The sequence below is a fragment of the Ochotona princeps genome, chromosome 19, assembly GCF_030435755.1.
Source record: "Ochotona princeps isolate mOchPri1 chromosome 19, mOchPri1.hap1, whole genome shotgun sequence".
In the NCBI taxonomy this organism is placed as follows: domain Eukaryota; kingdom Metazoa; phylum Chordata; class Mammalia; order Lagomorpha; family Ochotonidae; genus Ochotona; species Ochotona princeps.
Window position 1 is genome coordinate 31,051,395 of NC_080850.1, and position 21,629 is coordinate 31,073,023.

General features: G+C 42.3%; 2 protein-coding genes across 2 annotated transcripts; both read right to left on the reverse strand.

Moving 5' to 3' along the window:
* Positions 1-410: 410 nt before the first annotated feature.
* IGIP (IgA inducing protein) lies at positions 411-6,598 on the reverse strand. Its single transcript, XM_004586473.4, has one exon. It carries the CDS (start codon positions 773-775, stop codon positions 575-577), a length of 201 nt encoding a protein of 66 aa, XP_004586530.2. The 5' UTR covers positions 776-6,598; the 3' UTR covers positions 411-574.
* A 4,370-nt stretch (positions 6,599-10,968) lies between these two features.
* Positions 10,969-21,608, reverse strand: PURA (purine rich element binding protein A). Its single transcript, XM_058677215.1, has 2 exons — positions 21,594-21,608; positions 10,969-14,921 (listed from the first exon to the last, which is right to left on the reverse strand). The coding sequence occupies exon 2, from the start codon at positions 14,768-14,770 to the stop codon at positions 13,796-13,798; it is 975 nt and encodes a 324-aa protein (XP_058533198.1). The 5' UTR covers positions 14,771-14,921; positions 21,594-21,608; the 3' UTR covers positions 10,969-13,795.
* Positions 21,609-21,629: the final 21 nt, after the last annotated feature.

Genomic DNA, 21,629 nt, shown 5'->3' on the forward strand with positions numbered 1-21,629 from the left:
AGCAGCTGAGGACAGCCCAAGGCCTCGGTACCCTGTACCCGTGTGGGAGACCTGGAAGAAGCTCCTGGCTCCTGGCTTCAGATTGGTTCAGCTCTGACCATTGTTCCCACCTGGGGAGTGAATCATGGGAGTGAAATCTTCCTCTCTGTCTCTTCTCTCTGTTAATCTGCCTTTCCAATAAAAATATCTAAATCTTTAAAAAATTATTTTAAAATAAAATAGAAAGTACAGTTTTTGTGTGTGTGACAGCACACTTAATGTTTATGGCCAACCAACGGTCAAATGTAATATGAAAGTAGTAGAAGTCTTTATAGGATAAAATTGGTTTCTACCAAAAGCACATAATAATTATCAACCAGAACCCCTCCCCCACAAAAACACTGAAACAAAAGACGGATCTGTTTATGTCATCACATGAAAAATAAACATCTTTATTTTTTGCCTACTTTATTTCATTTTTTCAAATAAAATTTAAATCTGTACAAAGTATACTGTTACAGTATATATTTTGTAAGAATCAATGCCTAAAAGAATCACAATACTTCAATAAGCAGTACAGCAGACCTCGCTAGTTTCAGCTTTGATATTGAACAAACTCAAGCCGGCTGATGCACAACACGTTTGCTTGGTTTCCACATGGTGCGTTCCCAGCACTGAGATGGGAGAACATGACAGCAGATATGTTTATATTACAGGCCGACACACTGCGCTTCTTCATGTGAGAATAACTGAACATATTTAATACAGAATGCTCAAATTTACTTTTAAATTGCATTTGCTTACTTTTTAGTTGGCAAAATCAGCATTCTTAAAATGGGGTCCCCAAACAGTGCAAATTAATGATATTCTATCGTATATTGGCACATCTCCAATAAGGATTAACTTGTAAACTCAAAAGAATATCAACAATATTAACTAATATACATCTGGTCCATTTAACCAAAATCATTTTGGAAAGCTATTCAAAAACAACTCTTTCTGAAACGATAGTGTTTTGACCATTCTTCAGAGAAGATAAATTTTTAAATTGTCATTAAAATGCTTTACTATAAAAATTTTACAAACTTGATTAGAAATTTCATGATTATGATTCACAGCAGACAAATACAAACTGCTTATATTCCAATGATACCTACTCTTAGACTTTCAAATGGACCACAATCATGTCAGCTGTGTTAACTAAAATCCTGAACAGTGTACTAAATTTATAAGTGGTGCTGGGTCTAGCAAGTGTAAATACACAGTATATTTCAATTAAAAGAATTGTCTTCTTTATACTTTATTTTTTTCCCATAAGGAAACATTAATGTTTACATTCTTTAATAAAGTTAATCTTACATCAGAATATAACTTAATACTGTCAGCAACAGGGACCACACACAGTAAATAAGAAGCACATTTAAAATAAGTCTGAATTCACATAGATTAACATTTGTTGGTTAATAAAATATCGACAGTATTACAATCTTACAATATTTACAGTAAGAAAAATCTAGAGTAATATATACCTTTCACAGCAGGATTCCTTTTTTTTTTAAATTTCTTCCAGTTTGGGATTGTGTATACACAAAAAGCTCAAAATAAAGCAACTCTGCAATATAATCTTAAAATAATGGCTACTAGGGGAAAATTCTATCACAACCATTGAAAATAATGGTGACTTCTCACGGAGTCTGTGGCATCTGAGAACCCAGTTAATTAACCAAAGTCTTGCTCCAAACCAGCCTCAGTTACCCAGATTAAAGCTGCAGAACTCCGGCCTTCCCTGACTGCTGAAAACCCAACAGCGTTTTCTCAACATGCTATAAGAAAGGCGGGGAAATTGGTTTCAGCTCACACCTCACAGTTGGAAGCCTCGGGCCTGTGCACATTCCCCAACTTCTGCCAAAAGAGGGCCCAGCTAGTCTGCTCAGCATCACCAAAATCCACCCTCCAACTGAAGGGTACTTTGACATCAAGCTCACTGATACCTCAACTCTTGTGCAACAGGAAAAGGCTATAAACTTGGCCCTTATAATACACACCAGTATCTCAAAGATTTGGGGTTGGGACAAAGAAACAGACTAGTGTAGTTCGCACTGAGATCAACAGGAAAAATGGGAAGTGATGTACATTTCCAATTAGAATGACAAGGAGAAGACCCACATCCCTAAACTGGAATTTGGCCAGGGCATCAGAGTTAGCACCCCCTCTCTGAGTACCACAAGCAATTAGGATGTGTGCTCTGGGCCTCCTCTAAGAGAGCTTCTACAGTAAGCACGCAGTGTGGGACATTATTCAGTGACGACTCCCAAGAAAGCAGATTCAATTCCTGAATTGGGGCTGTCTGCAGCACCTGAGGTCAATCATTTGAGCTGTGACCCGTCCCAACCCTGCTTACTTCAAGATATCTGATGGGCACAGAGCACTCAGGGATACGGCTGCTGGCTACTTTGGACTCTAGATCTCACAGGTAATCAACAGGTATCTGGGATTGAATTAGCAAACTGTACCAAGGCTCCTTAAACAGACAGTGTCAGGTTTGAAATCATGTCAAGCATGAATCTTCACTGTCAGGTCAGTAATCCAAGTGGGGGGGTTTCCCCACATCAGCCAAGGTTGTTGTGTCAAAATCTTAGAGGAGTTGGACAGTTTTTCATGTTGCAAGTAATTAGTTTACTTATCTCAGTCAAGCTGGATTGGCAAACCAGTCTGACTTAGTTAGCCTTGTGTTTTTGGTTGTTGTTGTTTTTTTTTTTTTCGTTTCTGTTTTTTGATTCTTGTGTTATGTGCTAACCCAAAGTTGTTGTATTTGGGCTAAATACACTGACAGAGAAAATTCAAACAACAAAAGTTTCAGCAAACTTCTGTGGCATTTTCTTTTTGGAAGTCAATGCAAGATCTAAGGTATTTCTACCCAACAAAGTCTGTTTAAGTATTTAGTGTTGCTTCCTTTTTTGGTCCTATACAGAATGCTATGACTTCTATATAGGTCTGAATGCTGCTCCATGTAGATTCCTTCTGTATATCTAAAAATATATACTTTTCAGTAGTTCAATACATGGTTAATCTTCACACAGAGGAAGATTTTTGTAATCACATGTTGCAAAGTAGAAAAACATCTCCTTTCTAAGAAAGGAAATATACTTTCCTATTATACACTTTTGAATAAGCCCAAAGGCATGCACCAAAAATCATTATTAAAACTAATACATGCAATAAAATGGTGTAGAGTTAGACTTAAAGTGCTGCTTTTTGAGTTTGACATTTGAAGACGACATTTTTTCAGTTGTTAACTCAAAAGGTCTCCCCCCTCCCACCCCACGCCATGGCATCAAGAGAAGAAAGTAAAAAGTACGCATAAACCTTCCAACTATCCTTCACATGGGGGAAAGAATGGTTATATCAACTACCCTATTTAAAAACTGGATTCCCAGTTTTAAATAAAACCAATATTTACTGTTAAAAATTGTCAAAGCTAACACACCCAAACAAATGTTACTAGTAAATGTTCTACATAGATAATAATTTACTTTGGTTTTATGTACCTTCTTAAAAATAATACTAGTGTTCCATACGTGACCAAACTGATGTGTTACGGCAAAGTTATAAGGCAAAAAAAAATTTTTTTCCCTAGCAATTTCTTGTTTCCCAAACAGACAAAACTAAAATCATTTGGTGAGGAAGGGGTTAAGATAATGGCTAACCCCTTGGCATCCTGAGCATTGTGGTTTATCAAACTCTACCTGCAAGAAGTTGTCAGGTACCCTGACCTCTGCCTTGACTCATGAATGGCACTCATGTGCAGCGATGCCCTGACTCCTTATAAACCGCTCTCAGAACTTTGCTTTTTTCTTCCTTCTGTTTGGATAAAATGTTTAACAAATCTGGCTGTAATGTCACATTTTGCTAGTAGGGGCCACCATCCAACAGTAAGTCCAATCTGAAAAGGCTTTAGCAAATAGTTTTATAATCAATTATTTGCATAATTTTCCCCATAGAGTATACTTAGAGCAGATTCTTAACTTGGGTTTCAGAAGATAGGTGATGCCCCTGAAGTTGTATGCAAAATTATCTGCGGATGTGCATTTTTTTTTTTAGGGAGAGAGGGTTCTTCACTTTCATTAGATTATCAAAGGTATTTGGGACCCCAATAAAGGGTTATAGGGACTTAGAGCAATACCCGTAATTCATTTTATACCAGGACTGGGAAATGGGGACAAAAATTTAAAATAACCTCAAAAAATGAGTAGTAGGGGCAAATGCTGATCTGTTCCCTTTATTCACATTTGGGAAAAAGTACTTCAAAGTAGGAAAAATAATTACTTCAGCTGATTAAAAATAATCAACCACACTGAAAATAATCAAGGATACTTTCTAGCATTTTTTTTCATTTTTCATGTAATGTGGTCTTAAATAAAAGGTTCAGGGATTAAATTTTTCTCTTTTTCTAAAGGAAATTTAGCAATATGCTGAATATCATCTATAGTCAGAAAGACCTAACAATACAAAACTTAGTTAATTAAAGATATAAGCCTTTACCTTCTCATTTTGAATAATGGATTACCCCAAGTCAAATACACATTTGTTGACCTTCATCTCCCAAAATTGGTCCATATTCAGACAACTACCTGGCACAATTCCAGTAGATAAACCTAAAATCTGCACAAGTTAAGCTTTCTACCCAAATTAATGACAAACCCACAGTTCCACAATAGAATCCAGCCACAAACATTCATAGTATGCCATAAGTAACATTCTCCTTTCAAACACATGCCACATTTTCAACAGAATTTGCAAACACAAGACCCAGAATGAACAGCAAAACATTCAGAAGACCAGGTCAAGATTTAAAATACACCCCCCGCCCCGCCATCCAGAACCACACTCAGGCATTCCAAAAATAAACCAGATCTGAAAAGAGGCCTCTTACTTGTTGGGTTTAAGTACGAGGTGCATAAAAAACTATGGGAAAGGGAATACAAAATGAGTTAGTAACTTACAAAATAATTTTAACCCAAAACATCTCTTGGTTCTATTAACCAAACTGTCAATTTCTTTTTCTTTTTTGCAGTTCTAAACACTGCTGCACAATTAAGACAAAAAATAGGTTTGCAAGTATACTTCTTGTTCTTTTCTTTCTACAGCACAACTTTGAGATTATGAGACTGCCTCTGAATAAATCAGCTCTCGCCCCTTGCTGTTCTCCCTCAACAAGTGTTGACTGTTAACCCTGAATTCCCCAAAAGGAATATTCATTTAATGTGATTACTTTAATACTAGCTATTTTATACAGACCATGAGGAAACTATATGAGCATTATGGAAAACTGTAAGAAAGAGGGAGCTGCCACCTGCCACCATTTCACTTCCAGCTTCTAAATGATGTACCCAGTGGGACCTAGTCCTCACTGACTTCCATGAAAATTGACCAGCATTCCAAACCCAGGCCATCTCAGGCTGGAAGATAGTTCTCAAAGACTCAGGCATCATTTATATACATAGATATATATATATTTATTTATATTATATATATCTCTCTTCTATCTTAAGCTTTTACTTTATTTAAAGAATTAATAAAGCTCACATTTACAAAGGATTTTATCGGCACATTAAGGCCCATATTAAAAATTTTATCAAAAAAACTTTTTGTTTTATATATCTAACACTAAGAAATATTTTCTTGGCCTTATAAAGCATAGTTAATTGCATATTAAGTTTTGCTTTGGGTGGAATATTGAAAACATAATTTTGCAAGGAATTAGAAAAGACTAGAAACAAAAGTGAAAGTGACTAGTCTTAACTTTCAAAACAATCAAGTGCAAAGATAAATAGTGCAAATAATGAAAATTAGACATTTTATAGGCAACTTTACAGTCTCTCCTGCTTTTGCACTTCTGAATATTGACAACTTTATAAATCCTAACAATTGTATGCAGCATGGATATGGGCTATCATTTATGTCACTGACGAGACTCAAGAAAGCTCTTCAAAGACTTGACTCACAGCCATTTAAAACACTGGTGCTTGACACAGGTTTGGGAATCCACCTCTTTTAAAACAATTCCTACAGGAGGAGCTATTTAAGAAGGTTCTGCAATGATTCAAACAAGTTATAGTATGTAACTATATTGCAATGTAAAATCTGACACACAGTAAGATGTGAAAATCATACTAAGAATACCAAACTAAGTACCAACTTTACAAAACAAGCTATAACAAAAATAATTCTATTGCTAATAAACTTGACATGTGTAAAAGTAAGAAAAATTACCTTCCAATTACAAAACCAGAACCTCTGTTTTGCTACTTTGGATTTTTTAAAATCACTAATGTATTAAGATATGACACTTGAAAAGTAACTTGCCAAAATCACTGGGAATAAATCCACACTAAATTTGATAACATAGAGTTAATCCAAATACACTTAAATTATGTAACTTTAAAAACAAATCGATAGCAATTCTTTATCTCACATCATTTAAAACACTCCTAGAATGGTAACAGAAATCTAAACACTACCAGCAAACTCCAGCGAAGACCGAAAAACCTCCAAAACTTACTATATTACATTAATAACAACTGCCAGCACTGAAAGCTCAGAAATTATTCAGTTTGAAGGTAAGAGCAGAAGTGGGAAAATAAACAGAAATATGAATGTGAGAATCTTCTAATTTCAGAAAGAAAACATTGCTGACAACCACAAAAGCCCACATGGTTGCTAGAACTACAAATTTAACAGACATAGGAAGTTTACCTGGTCTATTGTCTTCTAAGAAATTCATGTGGAGGCAAAACACTCTGCAAATTGAAGGATCTTTGAGGACAAAATCAAATAATATCATGTAAGGGCCATTTTGAAAAGTAGGGGTACATCATATTTTAACAAGTACCCAAGAAAATAGTTTGTAATGCTAAATATTTCTGGTAGTGAGTCTAGGAAAGTTTGAAACTTTCTTCTTTTTCGCAAAGTTAAGTTTCCTTTACCAACTTGCTTTGACCAGAAAAGCTGCCAAACACAATTGTGCTCCTTAATTTGTCCCACAAAACATGCTTCATATGAAAACAGATTTGTATAGTGCACCATCAATAGCATTACTAACTACAGTTTCTTCACTGCCAATTAGGGACCCATTTTCTCTGGTTTTATTAAAACTTTCTTAGTGAATATCAACTTCACTATTCTTAAGTCTTTCAGACTCAAAACTTTTTCCCACCTGTAACACAGATTCCTCCCACTTGACCTTCAACTGTCATTACATTCTCTCATACTCCTATCACACTTTGAACAGCTCTTCCCTTCCTGCTTTCAAGTTTCCAAACCAGTAAAGCTCAGTTCCCAGGAACTTTCCTAAATACACATACTTCTTACTCTCTTCAATTCACAAATTTCTTAACAAAGATTAACCTAGACATCGATCAAACTGTGAAGAATATGAGGAAGACAGCAATCAGGGAAAAAACTGCTCAATTACCTCATAATACAGAAATCTTTCTGGTTCATGAGTTAGCTATGTTCTAAGGCAGGAGTTGAAAATTCACTTCTCACTGAAGTGGGTGAGCAGGCCTATGACAAAAAGAACAAAGGGAAAACAAGGACAAAGGAGAACAGGTAAGAGAAAATGCCAGATGTATGTGGTAACAAGGTAGGGCAGGAACCATCACCAACCAGTGCTGAAAAGAACTTGGCCTCAACCCTAGCCTAAGTTCAGTAACTCACCAGTTAAGGGCCACCACACCATCTGAGCTAGACCAGCGTTCTATTTGCACCATAACCTTAACTGCCACTGCATAGTAATGACATATTTTTTAAAAATTCTCCTAGAAGTCTTGTATGTTAAGCCATCTTAAACCAAAACACATACTAACAAAATTATTACTATTTTTTCCCCACAATTCTGGGATTTAAGGGCTTGGTCCATGACCTCAGAGGCCTTCGGAATTATTAATGCAGACCCTAAATTAAGAAAATTAACTTCTTTACTTTGAATTTTCTCATGAAATGTTACAGAAATTTAATAAGCAAATTACAAATCACCAAAATAATGTATATATTTACAAAAATGAAAACATCTGTGTATCTAAAACAGGCAAATAATTTCTGGTCTATGAGATGCAACTTTATTTTACATAGATGACCTCCATCATGTATCTGCCAACCAACAAGGCAAAGCTTCACAAAAGCAAAGGACAATGGGTCCAAAATGAAAATGAGTAGCTATGAAATAGTTCCAGTCAAGAAAAGTGCTTTTAACAAGTGATATCTCTCATACTCAACTTCACTAAAGACATATATTGCTAGACTGTTTAACAAAAAATCTTGGTAGTCACTTGGCAAAGGAAAGATAATCACTGGCTCGGAACCAGATTTTTCATTTTTCATCTGGTTGGTCTTGCATCATGAAATTCCACCTGATTTGGGCTAATACTACCTTAAATTATCCTCACTTAGCCCATGATAACAAAATTTATTTTACAAACAAACTTTCAAAAGGCCTAGATCTTAACTTTAGGAGTTTAGGATAAAAAAAAAATTCTTGATAGAATCAACCTTTAAAGTACATTACCAACTCTGCAAAGACTACATGATTTAAAAATAATCTTGAATAGACAACTTTGTATAAGTAACTTAGGTGAATTCATTTGTTTAAGCAATTCTAATAAATCTTCAATCTGATTTATTTCACTCTCATGGAAATATATATATCTAATTATTAGAATATTCAAATTTAGGAATAATCAGGTATAAATGTTATAACGCAGAGTTATGAATTGTTAAAGATGCCCTTGTTTTAGCATCCTTTTCCACAGACAGGAAGATCTCATTCTTATACTCAAAAGACTTTTAAAGGGGAAAAAAGTCATTGGATTTGGTATCTTACTTTTTATGTGGAAGAAAATATTTTAAAATGTTTACATTTTTAAAAATGAATTATGAAATAATGAAAGCTCTGAGCAACAATTTTAGAAAGCAAAAGCCTAATTTTAAAGTTATTAAGAAAGTGTCTCTCTGTGTGTATGTGTGTAACATGAAATAAATGAGGGAGAATACTATAGAAGAGAGGCAAGCCATGTGTGTGAGACAGAGAAAAATAATTGTGCCCATGAAGGGGTATAGGTGGTAGGTAATCCAAAATAGCTTAAAAGAAAAGTGTGCTAGTTTTACAAAGCTTTAACAGTGTCATAATGCAAAATGTTAAAGCACAGAAAGAAAAATGAATGATATCCCCCCTCAAAAATGTCAAGGACCATAAAAAAACAGGAAGGAAAAAGTTGACACAATTATATCCCGAATCATAGCCAACTCAAAGACAACATAAAGTGCTTGGGCCGTTATACCCACCCAGATTCTCATTATCAATAGATTTATCTTCTTCCCTCCCTTCCACCCAAATTTAGTTCCATTTTTCTACAGAAAAAAAACAGCATTCCTATATTAATAAGAAATGAAAACAGTGAGTACAATTGATATAGATCCATTGACTTTTATTACAAATGTACTTGATCACTTGGCTTCAAAAAGTTTAAAATCAATACCCTATTTTCTGTAGGCCAGTACAAAGCAAACTGTTTTACAAATTAAATACCTAAAAATTTGACAAAAATAGTAAAATTTGATGAAAAACAATTATAAAAATCCTTAATCTCTCTTCAAAAAAGGAGGCAGTCTTCCCAATCCTATTATACAATATTAATAATATTCACCATTTTAGAATAGGTAGCTAAATTATATTTTTGTTAGCATAGAAAACTCTTCTTGACTAATAAATTTTATTTGAATATGCTCCAGTTAAGTTTGTGAATGCCATTTGATTGTAATATAATTAACTATCTTTAACTGAATTCTAATTTACACTTTTGACAATTTGCATAGTTGGAAAAAGATAAAGGTTATTCTACAACTAATTACCATAGGCTATTACAGTGCTATTTTCAAGGCAATAAGTATTTGCTCCCAAATGAAATTATGTTCTTTAGGCAGGGGTTAAAATTACTAGCAGCTTCATTACCTGAAAAATCAAACTGGAATAGTTACCCATCTCTAGATGTGGAGGCCTAAAAACACACTGATATACTTTCCACTTTGAGTCAAATTTCAACCCCTGCACAGGACAACCAGAAAGTGAGACTTCCAAGGTATTTTGTTTTCAATTTCCCTGTTGGTTTTGGTTTTAACTCTCCATGGCTTTTGAGAAGCTAGAAAACAGTTTGTCTTTCTGGATTAACATTGTCTTTTCTTCCATTTGGCAAATATTCATCTATCTCCAATCTGTATCTAGTAGAGGAAAAGCCAATATGGCTTTTCTTATGAACTTCCTTTGTTGTCAAAGGCATGTATAATGATTTCTACAGTTCTGGTTAGTTAACTTTAGCTCCCTCTGTGGCTGGATGACTGCTGTTTCTAACATCAGCAAGATAAATAGGAGGCACAAATAAAAAGTAGCTTAAAAAAGATTTGATGATTTAAAAAAATAGACAATACTACACATACATACACACACACTCACACTCTCTTTCTCTCACACACACAGGCATTTCAAATCTGGTGGCCAATTTTTGGATTAAATTACTTGACAGTGTCTCTCATTTTAAAGAATGCTAATATTGCAATGCATTTTAAGTTTCCTTTTATACTTAGGCAAATAACATAGTTTAACCAAGCTCTAGGACCTCAATTGTAAGACAAAGCAGATCAATAAAAATAAGGCATACTTGTCAGAAATTAAGTTTTGTTTTTGGCACATTTGATCATACTGTCTTCTATGAATAACACATATGGTCAAATATACCATTTAAATTTTTTCTTTCAGCACACAACAGGATTACCAACCAATAAAATAAAAACAAGAAAAAACTCCAACATAAAACACTGAGATATAGAACCTTGGTAAAGTACCGAGCACCTCCAGGGTGGGCCAGAAGGGTATGGAACAGACAAGAGAGGGGAGAAGGGAAGAATGGGGTAGGGCAGGGTGGGGTGCTTGGGAGGTAAAGTGAGATGCTTTAAAGACAGCATCTTTACAGTCACACAGTCTTTTCTATGACCACTTCTGAAGTCTTAGAAGATCTGCACGTGGATTTCTTTTTAAACCCACTGATCATAAATCAGACACTGGTTTCAAAATCTTAGTAAGATTGTGTTCTACTGTTATAGTGTAAAGACAACTGCACAATGTATGTGCTTCTTGATCCGGTAGGATTCCAAGCAGAATCTGAAGTCTATAGATAAGGAAGGCTTCCCTTTAGGTAACTGATCCTAAGGAAAACCTCATGAAAGAACTCGCATCTCAAAGAAAGGACACTTTGCCTAAGTTTGCTGTGTTTTTGTTGACTTGCACTACTTATTGCTGGCAACTACAAAACACTGATCTAGGGGTACTCCAACAACCTGTAGTACAAGGTTTAACTTGAAGAAGCTTTAGTAAACAAGAGACAAAATCAAAGCAATTCTCTTTCCTAATTAGTAACAGCACAGAGAATGCAATCTTTTCCATATCACAGTTAAAGTACAGTGAACAAAACAGCTCAACAAATCTTAAGACAAAAAAGTGCAAGTTATTAATGTTTACATGCAATTGATAAGCATTCCAAATGTCACATTATGCACTGTAAAAGCTCAACTTTACTATATGGAAATAAGAAAAATGCACCTTGGGGGAAAGGGAAAAGCAATTTAATCATTTCCAGTGATTTTGTAAATAAAGAAACTCCCTAACTACTGTACGGTCACCTCATATTTAACATTGTATGAATATTAAAAGCAAACAATTTAATGGGAAAATGCACAGTACAATGAAAATAGCTTGTTATTCAACACATACAGTAGATCTCAAAAACAAAGACAACACACTCAACCAGGGAGCTTAAAAATACCAAAACAAAACCCAAAGAACTGGCAGAAAAAAAAAATCCCTCAAAAAAGACAACTGTTTCACCTTCCTAGGCCAATGTTTTACAATGTGAGAAGTACTGCTACCTTCTCGCTCCTACAGGTGGTGTCTTCCACATACAGCAATTAGATCTATATGGCTGGACTTGCCAAGAAACATTCCATCCCCAGAACTCTGTCAGATAAGATCCCTTTTTTCTTTTTTCTTTTCTTTTTTTTACTAAAATACTCTCTACAGATTTTCAAACCAAAAAGTACTGTTTAAGGCATCTTTTTTTTTATAACATTTTCTCTTCACTCAAAGATGATAGTCATGCAGCAGTTTAATGATAAAAATATATTAATATTTTACTATACAGCAGCAAGAAGTTAGTTGTCAATTAAAAGCACACAAACATCTTTAAATGAAAACCTGTAAAAGACTATCGTTACAAACAATTTCAGTTTGGAGGACACCAGCTTGGTCAAGTGCTCTCCTAAGCTTTGCATTTTCATTCCCTCCACCTTGAATATATGAGTTATAGAACATACTTTTGATAGAAAGTTTGTACACTTGGGGAACACAAATACACTTAGCATACAATGTAGCCAGTAATAACTAGCACCACAGCTACATGGAAATCCTTTACATATACCAACTTGGCTTTTACTTTTAAAACTTAACTCAGAATCCATGGCTCAGTAGGATAACTGTAATTGTGTTGCTCTTTTTTTTTTTTTAAACAGGTCTACGTAAGTTAACAGCACTGGCAAATCAAAGGATAGCCTTAGACCTCTTACAAGTTTAGGAGACAGTGCTAGTGACCACAAATAGACTCACTACCTGATGTCCAAATACAGGTTCACTGGAAATTGCTGCAAGTTAGTTTTTAAAATCTTTCTACACATAATAAAAAAAATATATTATGAACCATACAAGTACATCTCATATACACAATAATAACAAAATGCTTACTCAAAGCAAACAGATGCAGAAAAATATTATGGGAAATTTCCTTTTTCTTTCTTTCTCTTTTTCTTTTACTATTTGAATAACTTTGGTTCCAACCATAAAAATCACAACTTAGCAAATTTCATTTAAATGCCTTTTTTAATAATTTCTTCATGTTCACAGAAGTTTCACTGACCATTTTTATGTTTAAGGTCCAGATGCAATGCATATTGTATAAAAGAGAGCACTTATTGTTTACCTTGCATGAATTAAACCTACGTACCTTTAACTCTACAAACTTCTGCATAACATTTAGACAAAGCTCAGACACACAGCATGCCTAGCCCTCATATATATACACATCTCTAATCACAGGTATATAGGGTGTCAAATATACTATAATAACCTCCATGTAAGGTCTGAAATTTGGTAACAAAATGAGAAAAACTAAAAATATTATTTTACGTGTTCTAAAATATCTCTTTTTTGTGCTAAAGTCAAATGTTAGCTCAACATGAAAAGGACTTTTATATAATTCAGCAATATTATAATCTTGACCATTTTGCAAACACTTTTAATAATAATAGCTTAAACGTGTACAAAAGTTCTTGGTTAATTAGGGAAATAAACACTCAGTTCTTTATAGTTTTAATCAAGTAGGAAACACAGTTCATATAATGTTATTACTTTTTGTATTTTTTTGTTTTTTTTTTTTGTTTTTGTTTTTAGCAGCTGCTTACTGTTTTATATGGTGGATAAAGTGGACAACATCCAGCGATGGGTGGCAAGTCAAGAAGAGAAACTGTCAGTTGGTGGAGGTTCTGTGGGTGGTGCTCCCTTGGAGTTAAGTTTTATTTTTTTAAACTTTTTAACTTTTTATTTTCTCTCTTTCTTTACAGTATATTTTCTCTCTGTTTGTGTGTGTGTGTGTGTGTGTGTGTGCATGTGTCTGTGTGTATGCATGTGTGTATGGGGAGGGGTTTCCATTCAGTTTGATCAATCTTCTTCCCCTTCCTCCTCCCCCTGCAGCAGCAGGGTGGCAGCGGCGGTCTCCTCCTGCTGCTGCTGCTGCTGCTGGTGGAGCTGCTCACACGCAGCCCGCTTCTCCCTCTGTTTCTCTTGAATCTTCTTCATTTCTTCCGAGTACTTGCAGAAGGTGTGTCCGAACTTGGCCCACACCTTGTAGGGCACGGTGATGGAGTTGCGGTAGGTGGGCTTCACTTCGCTCACTCGCATAAACACGCCGTACTTGTTGGAGCCCACATCGAAGAAGAAGCGCTTGTTGTCCACAGTCAAGGAGGTGCCCTCGGGCAGCTCGGCCGGCTCCTCCTCCACTCCGTAGTCGTCGATGAGCTTGGCCAGAGCGTCACGGAACTCGATGAGCCCCTGTGCGGGCAGCGCGATGGTCTGGCCCTGCGTGGAGCCCAGGCCAGGGCCCCGGTTGACCGTCTGGCGGATGCGCAGGAAACGGCCGCGCTGGTTCTCCTTAAGATCCATGTAGTACTTGCGGTTCTCGCGCACCAGGAACTCGCTCTTGAGCGCCCGGCGCGGCTCGTCCTGTGCCTGGGCCAGGTCGGGTGGCTGGCTGGGGCCCAGCTGCGCGTAGTGCTCGATGAAGTCGCCCAGGTAGTCGCGGAACTCCACGGCCACTGACATGGAGAGAGTGAGGCGGCTCTTGTTGCCACCCGCGCCCACCTCTGCGATCTTCAGGAAGCGGCCCTTGGCGTTCTGCTTCACGTCCAGGTAAAAGCGCTTGTTCTGGATGTCCACTCGCTTGGAGGCCAGCTCCTGCGTCTCGTGCTGCAGCCCCCCCGGGGCCCCGCCACCGCCGCCGCCGCCGCCACTGCCGCCGCCGCCCCCGCCGCCACCACCGCCCCCGCCGGAGCCAGAGCCCGAGCCCGGGTGCCCCAGGGAGCCGCCCGAGCCCAGCGCCGCACCACCCTGCTCGCTGCCGCTGTCTCGGTCCGCCATGATGCTGCGCTCCGCCGCCACCGCCGCCGCCGCCGCCGCCGCCTGCCGCTCCGCCCGCCGCCTCAGTCGCCTCAGCCGCCGCTGCTTTCCCTCCCCGGCTCCGCCTGCTGCCGCCGCAACCCCCACAGCCAGTCAGCCACTCTCGCGAGATCTGCGGGAGAGACGAGACAGACGAGACCCGGTAACAGGGCACTGACTCCCCAGTACAGTAGCAGGGTGCCCTACTGTACGCGCCCACCCGCCCTCTGGCACGTGATCTACGCCCCCTCCCCACTGTCCAGCCCCTGTCTGCCCACCCGCCCGCCTGGCAGAGCCCACCCACCAACCCTTACCCTAAACCCCTGGCTGAGGAGGGGGGGGAAGCGCCGCGTCGCAGCTCTGCTGCTGCTGCCGCCACCACTACCGCGGCGGCTGTCGCTGTCGGCCAAACCCTAGGCGACTTCGGCCGAGGGAGTAGGGGGACGGGGGTGAGAAGGGGACTAATAGAGTACGCACAGGAGCAGGCCTGAGCCCGGTTTTCCAGTGACCCCAAAGAGAGAATGTGGGGGAGGGGCCTGCGCAGCGCGGCAAAGCCCTCTGCAGAGAAGGGACACCGAGTCACAGCCACCCGCTCCCATGCAGCCCTCAGCCAGTCTGCGACCCAAGCCCAGACAGGTCCTCCCGCCCTCGGCCCGCAGCTGGGTTGTCTCCTACCGCAGAGCTCGGGCCACAGAGGTGGGCAAGGAAGAGGAGAGGTGGCGCAGAGGTAACCCTGAGCTGCAGAGGGGGCCGCCTGGGATGAGGACGGGGAGCCGGCGGCAGCGGTGGCGCGGAGCAGCAGACACCTAGCCGGTCCCTCCCCTCTCCCTCCCCTCGCTCCCGCCGCTCCCCCTCCCCGCACGGCAGCGGCTCTGGCCTCAGATGATCCCGCTCCCCCCTCCCCCCAACCGCAGCCCCGCACAGTGGGAGCGGGCGGGCGCACTCACAGGCGGGGGGAGCTGAGCCGAGGACGGTAGCCGCACCAGGGCCAGGGTTCCCGCAGTGCCTACTCCCGTAGGCTCTGCCTTTCTCCCCCAAACAACAATCAAAAACAAACCTCACACTCACCCAAAAACATGCAACCAGCCCCTCTTGGGACTACGAACGCCTTGCCTGCCTCCCCTTCCTTCTTCCAAGATTTGGGGAAGGGGGGAACCCTGCCCAGGGCTGAGCCCAGCCTGGCTGGGTTGCTGGCCAGCTCTGCGGAAGAACCAGGCCCGGCCGAGCATTCAGACCCCAGCCCACTCTTCCTCCTCTCTGGAAGGACCCAGAATGGAGGAGAAAATCAAGCAGGCTTTCGGAAATTCATGAGCTAAAAATGTCAGGAATTTCCTGGGAAACGCAGTTCCTTACCGGGATTCATTAAAACAGGTTCCCTCTCCCCTTTACACTTCCTCCCACAACTGTGTGTGTGTGTGTGTGTGTGTGTGTGTGTGTGTGTAAGGGTCCTCACCCCCCAATAGGTACATTAGTGATTTCTGGTTCTTATGCAGACAGGTTAACAACCATTAATCAATGACTCGTTAGAAAGTGAGAGCTAAAGGAACCCATGTGGGTCTTAGAAAGGGACTCGGGAGTAGAAGGCGCTCAGAAATAACTGATTTTTTTCTTCCTAGACCTGATGCATAATCTAGAGCCTATCTGTACTCCTGCATAGGTGAAGAACACTCAGGGTCCCTTACACTGCAGTCCGCAGCCCAGGCACCTGTGAGAAAGCCAAGGCCTATCTCCAGGGGACCCCTGCCAATGTCCCCATGCTCTCTCCATCACCTTCTGCAGCAGCAGAAAGGAACCAACTGTGCGGCTTCACCCCCCAGCTTCTCAGGCAGAGACTGCTCTCTCCCGTCATGAGAAGAGTGTCCCTACTCTCTGAGGGTCTATTCCCACTGAACAACTCCTCCTTTATAGCCCCCAAAGTCAGGAGAGTGGGCTCCCTTACTAAGCCAAGGAGAGAGCTGAATACATGGCTGTCTGGATTCCTGGAAAAAGAAAAAGGTAAAGAGAAGGCTAGCCATCAAACCAAGTGCAATCTAGGGAATAAGCCTTGTCAATGTCTGACCCCTCAAGGACTCTTAATATATTCCTTCACTTCACTGGCAAACCTTTTCGCTAGGTATTCACGGTTTCCTTTTTTTCTCAGCAAGAGGCCTATTCTACTCGGCATTAGCTACTTCAGCTCAGGGCTGAAGTTTCCACTTAGTACTGAAGAGGAAGAAACAGGGCCAACTACCCTGGCCACCCAGGAGCAGACAGGGGAGGTCCTGTGGACCCACCATAGAATCCTGTGTCTGTTCAGCCATCTCTGAAATGGGCCCTGGAGGGGAGGTCCACTTTGAGAACTGGGTCCCACAAATAACTTCCATATAATTTGAGGGAAACCTTTAGTGCCCGGCAATGCTGCTTTCTATAGTGACTCTTCTGCACTTCCTCCCCAGCCCCAAGTCTTCGGGATAGGGGACGCGGGATTTCGAGCAAGTCCCACTGTGCAGAAGCCGTGACTCCCGCCAGGCTCACAGAGCAGCAGTCAGGATCCTGGATAGACCTGAACCCTTCCAGGGAAGCCCGAGCTTTCAGGCAGGGTCTCCAAAGGGCTGGGGCAGGGCGTTGCCCTCTTGCTTAAGTTGCCTCACCTGTTCTTAGATTAAGGCTAAGAACAGGTGAGGCTCTATCCTGATAGCTGCTGCTCTTCCTTGTGGGGCTCCCCTAATGAGAACTCCAGGCAGTAAGGCCAGAGCCAAGTCTGCAACCGGGGGCTCACTAGTGGGCTGCGATCCCAGTGGATCCGATCCTTGCTCTAGTGCGTGCTGATGATTTCTGTCCCAGGACAGGAGTCTACAGCTCAAAACTACGGCAGTCCTGGACTGACTTTGAAGTCTAGATTTTTTGCCCTCTCTTCCAAACATTTGTGTCCTGAAGTTCTGAAACATTTTGAGCTTAGGAGCCTTGCTTTTCTGAGAAAATCGAATGTCATCTGGAATTGGATCCTTAGTTCTCCAGTTCAGAGGCTACAGATGAAGTTTCTAGACAGAACACAAGTTGTCTATCATTTGCACAATTCAACTGGGAAGTTTAAGTGTAAAACAGCAAACGACTGAGACCCAGATTTTTCCACATAAGTGTGTACTCACATTATTCATTACATATGTAGGAAAGCCTTTATATTTTTATCTTTTCTCTTACTTAAATGTGTATCTAAAAAGCAAAGTCTGATAAAGCTTTTTCCAAAACAATTCAATAAATTGGATGGCTAGCATATTTTACTATTGAAGCAGAGAGTTAATTTCAGGATAAGCCTGTAAGTGTGGTTATTTCTCAGTGCAGAAGGTGAAAGGTAGCCTTCCTTTAAAGGCAGCCTGGGACAAACGAGTAATAACTTGCAGAAGTCTTCAAACAAAAATTTTGGAACCTTAAATAGAATTACAGTTATCTTGGAATCCTGGCATTGGAAATTCATTAGAAAATTTGTGCATTTAAAAAGACTTTCAGTCGTTTGCTAATTACCTAAACAAGATACTAACTTGGTGAATGAAAAAAGACTGTCCTAGTCTCCAGCTATTTTAATTCATTACTTGAAAACAAGCAAACTAAATTTACAATTTCATTACCATGTAGAAAAGACAAAAGGAAATGAAACAATATGTAGCAAAACATCTACGTTAATGTAAAAAAGCAAGCGTTTATTCCCTTTCCCCTCAAGATTCCCTTACATTCATAAAACCGAATGTTTCTAGCTTTCCTAGGTCCTTTTACTGACATTACACAAACAGGTTATGAAAATAGAGACTGCTTTATTTTTAATCCCACTAACTATTTAACACTGTTACCCACAAAAATTGTGCACAAAGAAACAGAACGGGAAGAGTAAGCCTCAGTTTTGTTCACCCTTCACTACAGGGAATTCTGAACTAACCTGCTTCCGTTTTTTTTTTTCCTGCCAGTAAAGATCAACATTCATTTATAAAATAAACTTCAAAAGAAGGTATCTACCTCTTGGTAACAAACCCTTTTGATCATAGAGTTCTCATCAGAAACAATATGCCGATCAATATTTCACCAAAACACAAATTTCCAAAATAAAAGAACCTTAGAACGTGTGTTTTTAAGCGCTAGTGGTTAAATGCTAGTCTTAAACCACACAATTAGCTTCAGAACCCAAACCATTAAAACTAACTGGCATGTTGTGCTACAAATGTTTCAAGTAGGAGTGGTCCATCCTCCACCAAGAAAATGAAGGGAAACTCTGAAGTAAATCTTAGCATCTAGGTAACAACGATCTAATAGTCCCAGCATTTCACCCATCATTTTAAAAGCATGTCCCTTTGCACACAGCTCACTAGTCTTGAAAATTACATTTCTTCAGTGCTGTTTCAATGTTTGGCATTACACAATACAAACTAACCATTTAAAATTTGAAGGCAACATTCCACCTGATACAATCCTCATTATTCCCAAAGGTTTTCATTTTAAGAATTTGTAGAATCAAATGAATGTAGCCCACACTCTCAATTCAACAAAAGTCACAGAACCCGACATTTTATGGACTCCAGAGGCCCACACGGAATTGAGGCGATGTTCACTGCTCTCTCGCTTCTGGCTGATACTTAAGTGGTTTTTACTAGTACTGTACTCAAAGGAATGAGATCAGCAACTTTAGTCAACACTTCAACTTCCAAAGCCGCAATTCGGAACACAGCTGGACGGGAGCAGTGTGTGTGCGTGTGGTGGGGTGTTGGGGGTGTCTTGAAATAATCCCCAAATTTCCTTTCCCCTCTAACCATCTACCAAAAGATGTGCAACCAAATACAACCACATCTGGCCGACTCTAAAAGACTGGGATCTCCCCTGAAGATACGGGACGTGCAATTAAAGATACCGCTGCGGAAAGCATCCAAAAGCGCGTGGCCCGACAGCAACGAAAAGAACCCAGATCAGAAAGAACGCAGCAGAAGCCTCCAGAGGGACCCGCAGTGACGGCCGAAATGAAGGCGGCATTCATTCAGGAGTCCAAGGCTATGAATCTGGGAAAGTTACCCCCAGCCCGTCTTGTGGGCCTCCTTAACCCGAGCTCAGGCTTATGCTAGGGATATTCTTGCGGGACCCTTCCTACAATCACGACAGCCCACCTCCGGGGTCCTCTGCCTCTCACATCCACTCCTTTTGCCACCTCCCACCCCCTACTCCCTCCAAAGGCAGAGGGGCTGTAAGAGCTAACCAGGCTCTCTGAGACAGAATGCCTTGCTCGGGGCCACCCCATCCCTGGGCCTGGCTTCCTCTGCGATGGCAGTACCAACCAATGTTATTATTATTACTTAATTTTGAGGGGGGGATTGGTTTTGTACAACGCATCCCGGGAGAGTATGTGTTTTTTGGGGGTTGGGGTGGAGAACAGAGAGGAGAGGAGGGGTTGCTAGTGGAGCATACAATACAGAACCCCCTTTCCTCTCCCCTCCTTCCAGAGCAGCCTTGCAGGGAGTGCCGGCCACGTCTAGCGCACCATTCCAGGCCCGAGACCAAGGTGGCCTGGGGGGAAATGGGCGCTATTAGGGCTTGCTAAACAAACGGCATCACTGGTGGTCTCCAGGGCCGGCGGAGGTGGAATTGTCTGTTTTTTCCTCCAAAACGGGAGGTGTTATTTTTTATTTTAGAAGATGGCTCGAGTTCATTCGTTCGTCACTGCGGGTTGAGGGGGGGAATGGAGGAGGGTGGAGGAACCCTTGCTGCACCGCCTGGGTCCCCGAAAGGCGAGGCTCGAGGGTGTCTGCAATGGTACAGTCATTATCCCTCAACTGAGAGGGCAATTAGAGGGGACGGGGTGGGTGGCACATCGAGCCGTGGCCGTGGCGGCAGGGAAGGTCGCAAGGGGCTTACCCGGGCGGGCGGGCGCTGTCCTGCCGCAGGTGAGGGAGGGCGCAGGCTGGAGGGAGGGCGGGCGCGCGCGCGCGAAGCCGGCGCGCGGGAGGGGGAGGGCACGCGCGCGCACACCTGTCCTGGACAGCGGCGCGAGCCGAGCTGCGTCTGCCTCGGGCTCAGCGGGCTGAGGGGAGGGAGGGGGAGGGAGAGGGAGGGCGGGCAGGCGGGGGCGGGACGCCGCGGGGAGGAGGAGGCGGCGGCTCGGACGGCTGGCTCGGCTCGCGCTCGGTCTCCCTCCCGCGGGCAAGCCCGGCTTCACGCCCTGCTTCTCCGCTCACTCACAGCCGCTCAGGTTCTCGCCCCTCCTCCTTCCCCTGCGGTAACCGCTCGCCGCCGCCGCCGCCGCCGCTGCAGACGGCAAGTCGTGGCAGCCAGACGTCGGCGCGTAACCCGGCGCTCCGTGCGTGACTCCCGGCGACGTCAGCGCGTGCTCAGCGCTCCCCACCCCGCCCGCGCCTAGGCTCGCGCCTTCGCCTCCCGCGTCCCTCCGTTTCAGTGGCCATGGCCGCCGCCGCTCGTCGCCGCCGCTCGCCGCCGCCACCGCCCGAGCACGCTCCCTCTGCTCTCCGCCCCCCCTCCTCGCGCGTGAGCGCGCCCTCGCCGCTTGCCTTTGGCGCGTCAACATCCCGCGGCCCAGGCCTTGAGGCGCGGCTGAAGAGGGGGCTGTCGGTGGCTTCTCGGCCCGCACTTCCTCCGCCCAGCGCGTGTAAGCGCCCGAAGGAGGATTTCGGCCGCGGGAGGCCGAGGCCAGGCACAGGCCCGGGATACAACCTGGCAGGGCCTACGGCCGCTCCAACTTAGAGCCCTCCGCACGCTCCCGCCCCGCCACACGCCCGCCCTCCGCCCCTAGTCTCTCCGGAGGCAAGAAGCCTTTCATCTCCCGGGAGGGTCTCACCTTGGCCTTCAGTCACCCGCAGAGAGAGGCTGAAGG

Coding starts and splice junctions, on each gene's coding strand:
- IGIP (XM_004586473.4), bottom strand. CDS start 775: ATGCAATTTAAAAGTAAATTTGAGCATTCTGTATTAAATATGTTCAGT.
- PURA (XM_058677215.1), bottom strand. CDS start 14,770: ATGGCGGACCGAGACAGCGGCAGCGAGCAGGGTGGTGCGGCGCTGGGC.